Below are 13,553 nucleotides of genomic sequence, written 5' to 3' on the forward strand. Positions count from 1 at the left end.
TACAACTTCTTTTGCATAAAGCTTTTTGAACAATCAAATAGACCATGGTTTCTGCTTTTATTTAGTCAAAATTAGCCGCCGTTCTGACATTTTGAAAATTTTTGAACCTTCATGCAGAGATATCAAGCATCGACTTTTTAACAAAAACAAAACGAACTAGACTACCTTTCAAAAGTATATTTTGGTTGTTGTCAACGGTGGTCTTTTGGTTAACTAAACTATAAGTCTTTCAATTGACCTTAAATCTGATTGCCATACCATGGAAGAACAAATTCAATGCATAAAGCAACTCTTGTTGGAGACAAATCCATCGAACTTCGATAAAGATTCAAATACTTTAAATAATGAAAACTTATTCAATGAATTCATAAATTCATTTCAAATCTTATTCAATTTATTACAAAAAAATGAATCAAATATAAACAATAAACTTCGTGTAACTCTCATCGATTCATTTTCCATTTGGCTATCAAGATCAACACAAATCATCTCAAATAAAAACATTGAATCTAAGGTATACTCTCAATCAATTGCCAAAAATCTATTAACCGAAAAAAATATAAATTATATTTTCCAATATATTATCGATTTTTGGATAGACGGTGGTTCTCCATTAATGAATGCATTAACTGACTTATTTAAAAAACTATTAACTCTTTTAAAATCTTTAGAGCAAATCTTCGACGCAAACTTTCACACAATATTGTTAAAATGGTTAGATGAAATTTTAAGAATCCCATCCTCATTACGTGTCCAATACTATCTAATTAATATTTTGGCATATGAAAAAATTGATCTTTATAGAATAATTGAACAACAACCTGAATTCATTGAATCATGCTTATCTTTACTAAATATCAATTCATTAGCTAATCCTGTGGGAAAATGTTTAACAAGTGTCTTAATTAACATCTATCACAATCATTATCAGGGGTGTGATCATCAGGGATTTGAAAAAAATTGGTTAAAATTATGGAAAGATCCCTTATTTAAACAATTGGAAGATGAAGACTATACGAAACCAATAGGTCTGTACATTTTAATTCCATTATTTAGAAAATTACCCTCAGAAGCATATAGTCTCTTCATTAGAGAATCTTCTTATAAGAATTTCCCTACTCGTTTAATTTCTATTTTGAAAGTTTCTCAAGAATTATTCATAGAAGAAGATTTTAACATAGAGAACTTAATCTCATTAAATGAATTGAAATTATTACTAACAATTGACAGATTTAAACTTTCAATATTTGAAATATTGACTTATTCAAATAAAAAATCAAAAGAAATTCCATCCTATATTTTCCCAATCATCCAAAATAATTTAAAAAGTTTCTTCCAAGATCAAAATATTGAATCAAGAAATTATTTCTGTAGTTCATTTAAAAATTTCATTCTGAGAATGAAAGATTCTTCATACAGTCTACATAGAGATATGAAAAAACTACAAAAAGCTAAGAAATTCCCAGTAGAAGAGCAAGAGAAAAGGAAAAAAATTGATGAATATAAATCATTCCTCATTTGGTTAATCAAATTCTTAAAATTACAACTAATACCAGGTTCATCATACGAAAGAGTTCTTTTATCTTTACAATTATTGATAACTTTAGTAGAATCAGGTTTAGACTCTAACGTCCCTGAAAAATTCTTATCACTCCAAACTAAAGATTCACAAAAATTTTGGGTTTTCCAAAAATCATTGTTTCAAGATAAAGCTTTGTTTCAATTACTATTGTGTAATATTACAAATACGTACAATGATATCCGCCAATTAAGTAAATATTTATTATCCATCGCATTCGATAAGGATTTGATAGCTCCATTGTCACGAGTAAATAACCGTGAAGAACTGACAACAGAACTGATCTCCATTGCCAAAAATAACTTGAAAGTTTATCAAGATTGCGAAACCAAGGGAGCATCAATATTGGAATTCCTTTTCATTATATCTGAAGATAAATATCAATTCATAACTAATATTTTGAATGATTTGGAAAATTCTATCACAATATACATGGAAAATGAACTAGAAAATGTTGAAAATCCCATTGCAGGCTACTTCATCACTTTATCTTCAATATTATCAAGACAGGTAGGTAACGAACTTGATGAGAATTGTACCGCAACTATAGCGCAAAAATGTATTGACCTAACGATTAAGAATTGGGATGCCATGCGAGATATCGTTTGCCATGATTCATCAGATGGTCTACTACCAGAACGCTTTTTAACTTTGAAGGAAATTTCTGATCAAACAGTGACAAGTTTTTCATTTAGATCTATCAAAGAATCATCATTATTGTTGGAACTTATTATTAGCAAATTCAGGTTATCAGATAATCAATTATTTAATATAGGTGAGATATTAATTGAACAATTATTCAATATCCGTCATAGTGGTGCCTTCCAATCTGTATTACCCACGTTCAAAACATTCTGTAGAAGATGCCGTAAAGACAATTACAAACAATTAAATACGTGGCTAGACTCAATATTACAACAAATGGAAGTTAAAAAACAACATATTACCAGAAGATCGGGCGGATTACCATTTTTGATTACAAGTATATTGAGTACAGAAACGGATAAAACTCACCCACAATTAAAATATACTTTTGATAAATTAGCCTATATCGCCTCTATACCAGTTGTAGAATTTCAAGATAAGTTAGATTTACCACAAGTGAATGCATTTAATTGTATTAAAGCTATTTTCATTGATTCAAAACTATCTGAACCGTGTACACCATATGTTTCTGAAGCTGCAATGCTATCATTGAAATATTTCAATTCAGATATATGGGCTTTACGAAATTGTTCCATCATGTTGTTTACTTCATTAAAAAATAGAATATTTGGGAAAATTGGACGTAGTATGAATGCTCGTTTGTTTTTCAGTAAATTTACTGGATTAAGAGATATTTTACATGCGACGTTAAAGCAATCAGTTCAAAAGGGATCCAAATTTGGCGCTAGTGATAACATCGAATCAATCTTCTTAATATTGAATATCTTATTACAACTGAAACCAACTCCAGGATATGATGGGTTAGATGATTTTATTGATTTGATTATCGAGTGTCTCGGAAACAAGAACTGGAAAATAAGGGATATTGCAGCTAGAACATATATTTCCATTTCTTCCGAATCTAGCCACATTATAATTCACAAAATTTCAAATACGCTAAGTGTAAGGGAAGAGAACAAGTTACATGGTCATTTACTGGCCACATATTATCTGATTGAGAATATTTTGGTGCCAGAACATTTGGAAACTGAACAATTAGAATTATTGACATTACTAATCTCGAAAGTATCACCCATTCTCTTGCAAAATGTTTGCTATATTACAGCAAAGACGTATGTTCAGTCAATACGTATTTTATTAGAATCCCTTACTGAAGTACCAAGGGAATTATTGTTTAAATTTATACAAGCTCTGGGAAACTATTTTATCTACCATAATTCAACCTTTGCAATAGATGGAAGTAAACAACTATGCCTTTCAGAAATCTTGGAAGTTCTATTGTCATATGAAAACGAACCAAATACTTTGGATTTGTGCTGCTTAGGATTGGAATCTCCATTTTACGAAGTTAAATCAACAGCCCTAAAATTTGTCATTGAAAAGATCGACTTTAGAAGGACTAAATTGTCTCCAACTCTCGCCATAATCTTGAAAGATTTATTCTATGATAACAATTTATTATCTACGGTGAAACCCTTGATAATGCAAGCATTTACGAAAGCTGATATATCTTTGTCCTTCGCGGAGCTTATGGTCATCGTCAAGGGGAATACAAGTGAAGCTATGAAGTTAATGGCCATAAAATCACTGGGTCCACAAATAAACCGAGAAAACATTTCTTTATCCCTGCAGATTTTTGATCAGTATTTGACAGATGACACGCCATCCGACTTCAGAATGGCGGCCCTAGAATGTTTAATGAATTGTAGCGAAGTTTGGAAATCGGCAGAATTATTGCTACATGCATATTCCTCATTAACTGACGATGATCCTGACATACGTGATTTCACAGCTAAAGTTATTAACGAACAACTGTTTGGAAGAAGTGGCTGCAGTATTGATCAAAACCCAATTATCACATCTAAACTCTTCCTTCCCGAAGTTTACAAAATTCTCCCTGCTAGAACAGTTGCTGCTGCTATATGGACCAGGATTCTCTATTTCTTCAATCAATTCGACATTTTTAGCACCAACACTGTAGCTTCCAATATTTTGTTTGAGAATGAAAAAGATAATCAATATAGAGATATAGTTGACTATATTATGGATTTATTGAAAATAGATATATCAGGGGCGGTAGCGAAGGAAATAAAGGATTTTGGTGATGCTGTGTTGAAAAATTTGAACGCTTTTTTAATCGGTAAAAGTAACAAGAAACAGTTGGTATCTTGGTTTCATAATCCGGATGTCTTTGTAAGACTGGTCATTATTATGAAGGTATTTGAATCGACCCATGATAAACAATCAACAGAAATACTGAATATATTGAACGAAATTGATCAGAATTCTGGGGGTATACTTAATGAAACCATTATGAGCATGTACTAGCCTCAGTTTCAGAATTAAAGAGAATAACTAGAGCTGCCCAAGAACGTTGAGAGTATAGAAAAGGGTAATATACCCAACTTCCTTTTACAAGCATGAAGAAACAAAATAATTCAACATGCCTTAAAATATTAATAACTCTTCTTAGACGATATTAGATGTATATAGTATTTAGGAAGTGAAATTTATGACATTAGATTTTATTACCTTAATCTCCTTCTAAGCTCGGTTACTTCCAGCGTCTTTCAAAATCTTTTGTAAAATAGTTTGATATAGTTTTAGAATAGAGTTGAAAACAAACAATAAAATTTGCTTGGATAAGAGGTCAAAACCTTAACTTTTTAAAGGCAGAGAGTAGAATGATAGGTTCTTGCGAATATATTATTTGGTTGCTCTCTTTTATTTAGTACGTATAAAATAATAATTGATTAAAGAACACATACTTCTCTGTGACACTTAAACATGACAGATTATACTTTGTTACCCCAATCAGATATTCCAAAAAAACTGTTGTATTGAGGGCTCGGATCAGTGCGGTTTCAGTGGCGAGATACTAAAGTTAAATACTTAATATAAAGACTTGCAGTGGAAGCGACTTCTTAAGTATGCGAGTATCTGCTTAATTCAATTATCGTTATTCTTCTTGTCCTATTTAGTATATAATTATAAACATATATAATTATTAAGGACATAGTATTGGGATCTTATTAAGATCATCTTACTCGATATTTATACGTTTCTAAAACGTGTTTATTATCGAGGATTCTAGTATACAATTCTGTCGATCAGTTTGGCTTATTCAACTTCATTAGTTATTTCCTCAATGGGTAATTTCATGTATTGTGATTGGGTGTGCATCATGTTTCAAGTTAGTTCATGTTTCAAGTTAGTTCAAGTTAGTTCATGTTTCAAGTTAGTTATTCTATATCGGATGCGGCACTCGTATACCGAGATGCAATGGTAGGGGAAATCCGGTTATTGATATCGGATGGCGGGTTAATCGAGTTTGACCTAAAGTAATGATTTCACAATACCAAAAAACCAAGATATTAAGACTCCATGGCCAAGCTGGTTAAGGCGTGCGACTGTTAATCGCAAGATCGTGAGTTCAATCCTCACTGGGGTCGAATAATGTTTTTTCTTCTTCAAATGATCTTTAATTTTTACCGATAGAAATACTCATTTACTCAACATTGACTAGTTGAAGAATCCAATTGGACAGGCGACATAGCGGATTGGAGTGTCCCTTCTTTATAATTATTTGATCACAACATTTTTTTGTTTTCAGCCTAAGTATCCCAAGATCTTTTACGGAAATCGAATTAACGATGCTATCAACAAATAGCGCATAAGAGAGAGAATGCTCGACGAAGAGAAGCTTGTTGAGGTATGGAAATTGATCTGTACCTTTTTGAATCAAAATAGTCTAACCGTATTAGCAAGAGTCTGTAAGCTTTTATCCCAAAAAGTTGCAACATTTGAATTATATAAATCTATTCGAATTACAAGAGAACCGATCCTGATATCAGCCAAATGGTATTTAGACTGTAACGAAACATACGTGGGAGGTTATAGGACAAATAGGAGAAAAACAGCAGATCAAAATGATATATTTTTGTATGACGAGATTGAAAGATTAATGGAATCTCCCCATCTTGCCAAGATAGAACAATTGATCATAGTAGAACATCCTTTTTACGATGAAGCAGCAGGTTTTGATCTTTTAAGATCTCTGCTTGAAAAGATTATAGCTATTGGCAACATACGAAAGTTGCAAATTCAGAATGATGCACTAATGAAAAGGTTTTATTGCAGGTACCTTTCTTTACCTCATCTAGAAGATATTTGTATCTTACATGAAAATGTGTTATTGAAAACTCACCTAATACATAATTTGAAGCACATAGAATTGAGGATCAAAACTAACACACTTTCAGAAACATCTGCCGTACCGCTGAAAAAAACATTATATCATCTTCCCATGGAAGGATCATTATACGTTCATGACCAAGGCGAATCTAGTTTATCATTTTTCAAATATTGCCATGATCATAACATAATTATCCCACAACTAAAGTCGTTAAAGTTTGTACACATACATGATCATGGTAATGATGAGTTATCTTGTGAATTTTTGCAGGAAATCATCAATCTGGCAGCAATAGAGGCTTTGGAGATGGTTCTAGGATGCGATAATGAATCATGTGAATGTGTAGAAAATTTCTTACAAGATTTGGCACCCCAATTATCTCATCTCAGATGTCTAAGCTTAAATAAAGGCAATACAAATGCAAAACATTGCCACAGCTTAGAAGAAAAATGGGATCTTTCGATTGGAAGGTTTATACTAGCGTTACCGAATAAAGCTACCAACCTTAAGAAGTTAATTATTAGTCATTCCCCGCCTTTGAATGGATTTTCTGATGATTCAGTAGACGGTAACTATATTCGTCGGCGAACATTATTTTCTCACATTCTACCCGAACTAACATCATTAGAAGTTTTAATTGCACCGACATTTTTGAAGTCGCTGAGTTGTTACGAAGTACAAATGTGTGATCTATTATGGAATGGATGTGAATGCGAATTTTGTAGAAAGTGGTTACCGATGTTTGATAGTTACCTTCATCATCATGAGTTTCTTTCAAAAAATGAAGGAGAATATAAAGAACTAATACCGACTGTTTTCCTCTCGTTCGCAGCAGATGCGTTGTTTCAAAGATTTGCTGTACAACAAATATGGGACATTGATACACTTAAAGCAAACCCTATCGATAATAAGTGGGGCTTCCACGAATACGATGATATACGGCATTTTTCAGATTATGAATGCCATTTTGATGAACGTTTATTTAATTCATTAGTGGTCTTGATGACGCATTTCCTAAACGGTTATATGGATTACCTTGTCAAACATTTGCCGAATTTACGAACAGTAATGATGGCAGGTATATATTATACTGTAATCCCTTCTACTAAAACCTATAAATGTGTTTCTTAATTAGTTAGAAGAACTATATAGATGTACATACAAAATTCGAAGAAACATTTTTTCTGTTAATGAGCAAAAACAAAAATCCTTTAAAGGTCGAGTATTTCTAATTTTTTTTAAAGGAACTTCACCACACCCAGACACCAGATGGGAATATCGAATAGTGAAATTGTTTGGGTAAAATAGAAAATTGGACTATCAGGAAATATTCAGCGAGAGCACTTTAGATTGAGAATACTCCCTTTCGAAGTAGGAATAGTTTTGAAGGGAGGCAAAAAATTGTTTCTTTATAATATCTACTATTTAGCGTTGATTTTGAAATCAAGTTAAATTTCATAGGGAGGTAATAAGAAGGCGTTTACCCTAATTTGATTGGACCTGTAAAAATTATCAATACTCATCGAAGATAATTGGCATACATCAACACATACTGTATGGAAATATTGATTATCAAGCAAATTATTCGCATAAATTATCCCTTCCAATTTTAAAAATAACTAAAAAAAGAAGAGTAATATTCAACACCTGTTGTTCTTTCATGTAAATATAATAACAAACCAACAAGAACATATTATAATCAGGGAAACATTGAATTAGATGCCATTAAAAAGTTCTAAGATAATATATTTTAAAAGAATACGATGGTCTCAAACAAGGAAATTGACTTATATTACAGCTACACCACTAATAATTCGACCGGCTACAACGGCCAATGACAGTGGAAACAACAATAAACCGAATGTGGTACATAAAGGAGGCTTCTCGCGACCCACAAATGATCAAAACGATCTCAACGCAATGAAAAATTGGTCAAATGAATTAGTAATGAATCCGAAGGTTAGTACTGAAAGTCCTAAGGCAATAGTTAATTCTGCGAGTAGTAGTAGTAAGGAGGTCGACAATTCGAATATAGGAACCACATTCAAGTTCATTTCAAATGAACGACAAATATGCGATGAACTCGGAAAACTAATATTTGATGTTTTAAAAACACAAGGTCTGAAAGAGTGTGATATTTCCAGACCATTTCAAATGCTTATAAATAAATATCGAGACGAAGACAAGATCTTTCCGTTAAAATATATACTTCCGCTACTACGGTATGTAAAACCTAAAGGGGATACACCAGATCTTATATTATGTCACAAACTATATGATAGCTATCGGCCTTATATGGACTTACTGAAACAAAACGATTCTATTTCATATTTCGAATATATATCGATGATGATTAAAATTGAATACAAACTGAAAAACTTCCAGACATGCGAAAAGCTATTTTCTGAATACATCCAATGTAATCAACCCAAACAAGAGATCTTATTAGTAGGCTTGAAATCATTTATTGCAAATAATAACATTCAATTAGCGAAAGAATTTTATATCCAAGTTTTGACGAATGAAGATAACTTCCCGATGACATCATGGGAATTATATGGTTTTCTAAAGGAACTTGATAAGTATTCAGATTTCACTACTATCGATTGGGCTTTCAAATTATGGATTCAATTAAAATGCAAAAGAACAAAAGATATAAAGGAAATACCGAATCATAAAACTCTTCAACTAATACATAAGGCATATCTAATGACAAACGATATTGTTGCATTAAAAAAATTTTGGGAACTAGATGCTATCAAAAGTTCAAATTATCGAAAAAATATACTTTCAGAGATTACTGAATTTATTCAAAATATATATAAAAACAAACCAAACACATTGGCCAACCCATATTGTAATACTATTCCAAAAGACAATACTGTAAATAATAAAATTGAAAATTCCCATTTATCTGCTGGGCAGATTGAATACTTTTTGAAGAAATTACCTAATGATAATGCTCTTGCAAAAAATAATAGCAAACTGAATTATAATAATAATAATGAAGAAATATCTTGTACGCGCTACAGGTTCTATGAAATGCTTTTAAAGGCCTACATAAAGACGAACAATTTAATACAAATGAAAGAGATTTTAATACTGGTCTCTGATGATGAAAAACTGCCTTCACATGAGAAACCATCATTACATTTTCTGATTTTTCAACTATTTATGAAAAATGGATCATTTAAGGAATTATACCCTTATTTCAGGCAATTAATTAATGAAGATAAATTACCTTTAAAACCTGAATATTTTTTCCTTGTATGGGAATGTGCAATTCAAAGCTATCCCATGGAATGGGTTAAGTACTGGTCTAACTTGAAAAAGAAATTATTAACTGGAAATAGTGATATGAATGATGCTGAAACCACGCATAGTTATATTAGTATCTTTCCCTGGTTAAATGGATTTATTAAAAAATATTCTCAAGTATATGAAAAGAAAATAAATGGAAGTGAAACGATAAATGTTTCCTCATTAAGAGAAGATGAATTTAGAAATCTAGAGAAATTCAACGCTAGTTTGAAAAAAAAGAAGTATAAAGAATGTGAATTAATTATATTAAATTCAATTAGAGATGGTAAAAAACCACATTTCGAATTTTATTATCATATCTTAAAGCGATGTTTAATGAAAAGTAAATCGGATCAAATACATGCGAATACGATAAAATATGATATGGAAGAAAATGTTATGTTAGCTCGATTGGCGGATGATATCATACGAAATTCGTATCATTATATCCCGTTGAAGATGGATATTTTATGGTTAAGGCGAGAGATTGAAGTATTGTTTGAATTAAATAATCCTAAAACTAATAGTTTAAAATCTGTTAATTTTAATACTGAAATATTAAATCAAATGAGATTGATTGATAATAAACTAAAAGACTTTATTAAGCTCCATGAATTACAAATGAATTTCCAAAATTATCTTCAATTATCAAATATTTGTATTAAAGTTCGTCATTATGAATTAAGTAAGTTTATACTTACTGAAAAGGCAAGAAAGATTATCGATGCAAGTAATTCATTTCAATGGAGTTTATATTATATGGAAATAATAAGAGTTCATTGTTTGACAATCGATGCTACATCTGTTTTACAAAATTTAAAAGAGTGGAATGATAACGTGAATGCAACGATCCGATCGAGAGATATTATACGAAATGTTAAAAACTCACTGAAATATTTTTCATCATCTCATGTGGATAAAGGTTCCATTAATCTTGAAGTTCAAAAGGAAATTTATGATGAAGTCGAAAAATTGACACGACAATTTATTGATAATAAGATAGATGGACGTAAACAATTAAAAAGACTTTGCAATTTCCTACCCACTTGGCTAGATACAGAAATGGGAAAACGAGAAGAAAGTTAAGATCGAGCTTGTGTATAATATTAAACTCATACAGAGCATTATTAATCATTAGGTAAAAGAGACGCAAAAAGAGATAGACTAGAGTCACATCATGTAAAAGCACACAATTAGATAGACTTAAATAAAAAAAAAGAGATAATTAATTAAGCAAAAAGAGCATAGATTTTGTATAGTTTTAAACTAATGAATATACAATCAAAAGGAAGACCGATGGGAGTTCAACCTTGTAAGGCGCTCATATCCATATTCTTCAAAGCATCCATATCCATACCCTTTAACATTTCACTCATGTCAACGCCTCCTGGAGCACCACCTCCCATACCCATTGGCAATTCTTCCTCTTCCTCTTGTTCATCTTCATCAACCCATTTATTGAAGTCGGTCTTTATATTAGAATACTTAATCTTTTCCTTGGTTAATCTTGGCCAATAGTCTGTCTCTAAATCTTGCTTAATCAATTTAGCAAAGAAATGTCTCCCATTTGCCACCTTAGTAATGGAATCCTTTGATGCAGGGTCAATTTTCTTATAAAAATCAATATGTAATTTATACGTATGTTCTTGTTCATCACCAACGTGGCCCTTTGAAGTGGCAGTCAAATCTAGGGAGTCCTCATTTATGGAGACTTGTGGATCTTCACAATCTGGGATGGAGATAGTTAAAAGGATGTAATTTTTCTCATGAATTTTGGCATTGGATCTTTGAGCCCATAGAACTTCTGGATTTAAAGCAGTAGAGTTCATTATGATATGTACAGAATAGTTTATAGTAGTGCTTTAATATATCAAATTGCTTTTGATATGTTAGTTTTGTTGCTCCCTTTGAGTTTTCTTGTTAATGATTGGTTGAACTTGTTTTAGTTCTCCTTATTTATACAATTTCGCCTTTTTTTTTTTTTATTTTCATTTAGCGGATATAGATAGAATACAGCTTTCGAAAGATTATAGAATATGGAAGAAGATAAAAGAAGATATAAGAACAAGAAGAAGGAGAGTATACAATATTATACGATTACTTAAGATAAAACTTGCAAAAAAAAATATCAATTAAAAAATTATGCAACCAACATTGACTAAATTGGCCAACAGGGTCATTCAAAATCAAAGAATATTTCAAAAATCTACGAAACCATTATGGTGGAGACATCCTAAGTCGGCATTCTATCTATATCCATTTTATGGATTATTAGCTGTTGCTGTAATTGCTCCATTAACTTATATTCCAAATGCTATTATGGGTATTAAAGCTGAAAAGAGAGAGGCTTGAAGAATTATCACTGTATAAGATGCTATGATATTCTTCTATTATTGATAACATTATTAGGGGAAGAGGAAGTCGAAACGAAAGACTACTGTCTGAATTAATATTAATTCCATTCGTCTTTAAAACAATTTATTTATTTATTTATTTATTCATTTATTTTTTACAATAGTCTTCATATTTTTTATATAGGGAATACAATATAAAAGAGATATATACATATTCAACGAATTAAAAAAAAAATTCCTTACTCAATAAAAAATTAATATGAATGGAAAGCTTAATAAAGGATACGTAGAGACAGAATAAAAAAGGAGTGATAATGATTATAATAATACAATTTGAGTGTCCTTTGAAAAAGAATTGTTTTACAATTTCAATGAAGTATTTTTCAACTTTTCAATAATTTCATCTTCTTCATCATCATCTAGCCAGTTTGAAGATGAATCAAATATACTATTAGTGCCATCATCGTTAAGAAAATCATTTAATAGTTTTTGCTGTGTTGCTTTCTTCTTCTCTTGGAAGATTATCTTTTGTTCTTCAATTTTCTTCCTTAATAAATCCATTTTCTTCTTATCAGCACAGTTGGATTCTTTCGAAGAGGAAGAAGAAGAAGAAGAATGTGGAGGGGATGGCAGTCCAATACGATCCTTTAATGGTAAAGATGACCAGTCCTTGTTGTTATTAATATTAGCAGACTTGGTGTTCTTCTTACTGGAAGAGTTATTGTTTTGATGAGATGGTTTTTTGTTCTTCGTAGGCGAAGAAATATTTCGAGTATGATTTTTCGGATATGTATCTTTGTTTTTGTGAGGAAAACTAAGCTTAGTGGCAGTAGCGGATGGCTTTGTTATTTGCTTTTCTTCCTCTACATCTGCCCATATTGATTCTAGTGGCATTTTTTTTTTTTTGGTTTATAACTAATTACTATAAGTTGGCAGTTCTTCCAAAAAAGTCTTGTATTTGAAAGTAGCAATCGATAGCAAAAGGGTTAAGCACACGAAGGGTGATACTGTGATATATATCAGCTTCTCAGGGTTTGATAAGCTTGTATACTTAAATTACTTGTCTTCTGCATTTCATGTCCATTATATGCAATTTTTCACTTTTTGCTTATATAATGTTAAAGTGTCCATGTCACACACGCGTTTTCTTTAGCCTTCATGAAGATCACCGTGAATAAGAACACTCGAGGTAACTTTGTTAATTTGTTATGGTGTCGCATGTTGAAAAACAATTCCGATAAATCAGGAGATTACAAATCAGAGTGTTCGTATTCCTTAAGAACCCACAGTAATGTTCTTGAATGACCTTGCCCTTAGTTTTAAGTATTTTAGTTAGCTCTTTCGACTAACGTCTATGCCTTTACAGCTGTATCCTCTGCAAGCCTCGTTAGCCTTTTCTACAACAAGGGTCCCATGTAGAGTTGTGGGGAGTCCATTGTCTATGTCCTATGGCAGCCCT

At 31.4% G+C, this 13,553-nt stretch overlaps 6 protein-coding genes and 1 non-coding gene across 7 annotated transcripts; 5 read left to right on the forward strand and 2 right to left on the reverse strand.

Annotated features, from left to right (window-relative positions):
• Positions 1 to 259: 259 nt before the first annotated feature.
• TRM732 (tRNA methylation protein TRM732) lies at positions 260 to 4,573 on the forward strand (the record flags this gene model as incomplete). The annotated part of the gene is made up of 1 exon (XM_003672446.1): positions 260 to 4,573. One exon carries the CDS (start codon positions 260 to 262, stop codon positions 4,571 to 4,573), a length of 4,314 nt encoding a protein of 1,437 aa, XP_003672494.1.
• Positions 4,574 to 5,623: 1,050 nt separating this feature from the next.
• NDAI0Ktrna1N lies at positions 5,624 to 5,697 on the forward strand. Its single transcript has one exon. It is a non-coding gene; the product is annotated as a tRNA-Asn (tRNA).
• Positions 5,698 to 5,930: 233 nt separating this feature from the next.
• ROY1 (Roy1p) lies at positions 5,931 to 7,571 on the forward strand (the record flags this gene model as incomplete). Its single annotated transcript, XM_003672447.1, has 1 exon — positions 5,931 to 7,571. One exon carries the CDS (start codon positions 5,931 to 5,933, stop codon positions 7,569 to 7,571), a length of 1,641 nt encoding a protein of 546 aa, XP_003672495.1.
• Positions 7,572 to 8,159: 588 nt separating this feature from the next.
• On the forward strand, positions 8,160 to 10,826 carry PET111 (Pet111p; the record flags this gene model as incomplete). The annotated part of the gene is made up of 1 exon (XM_003672448.1): positions 8,160 to 10,826. One exon carries the CDS (start codon positions 8,160 to 8,162, stop codon positions 10,824 to 10,826), a length of 2,667 nt encoding a protein of 888 aa, XP_003672496.1.
• Positions 10,827 to 11,044: 218 nt separating this feature from the next.
• SBA1 (Hsp90 cochaperone SBA1) lies at positions 11,045 to 11,569 on the reverse strand (the record flags this gene model as incomplete). The annotated part of the gene is made up of 1 exon (XM_003672449.1): positions 11,045 to 11,569. The coding sequence occupies one exon, from the start codon at positions 11,567 to 11,569 to the stop codon at positions 11,045 to 11,047; it is 525 nt and encodes a 174-aa protein (XP_003672497.1).
• Positions 11,570 to 11,882: 313 nt separating this feature from the next.
• Positions 11,883 to 12,092, forward strand: COX7 (cytochrome c oxidase subunit VII; the record flags this gene model as incomplete). The annotated part of the gene is made up of 1 exon (XM_003672450.1): positions 11,883 to 12,092. The coding sequence occupies one exon, from the start codon at positions 11,883 to 11,885 to the stop codon at positions 12,090 to 12,092; it is 210 nt and encodes a 69-aa protein (XP_003672498.1).
• Positions 12,093 to 12,454: 362 nt separating this feature from the next.
• GFD1 (Gfd1p) lies at positions 12,455 to 12,988 on the reverse strand (the record flags this gene model as incomplete). The annotated part of the gene is made up of 1 exon (XM_003672451.1): positions 12,455 to 12,988. One exon carries the CDS (start codon positions 12,986 to 12,988, stop codon positions 12,455 to 12,457), a length of 534 nt encoding a protein of 177 aa, XP_003672499.1.
• Positions 12,989 to 13,553: the final 565 nt, after the last annotated feature.

This window comes from Naumovozyma dairenensis, chromosome 11 (genome assembly GCF_000227115.2).
Source record: "Naumovozyma dairenensis CBS 421 chromosome 11, complete genome".
Taxonomy (NCBI): Eukaryota; Fungi; Ascomycota; class Saccharomycetes; order Saccharomycetales; family Saccharomycetaceae; genus Naumovozyma; species Naumovozyma dairenensis.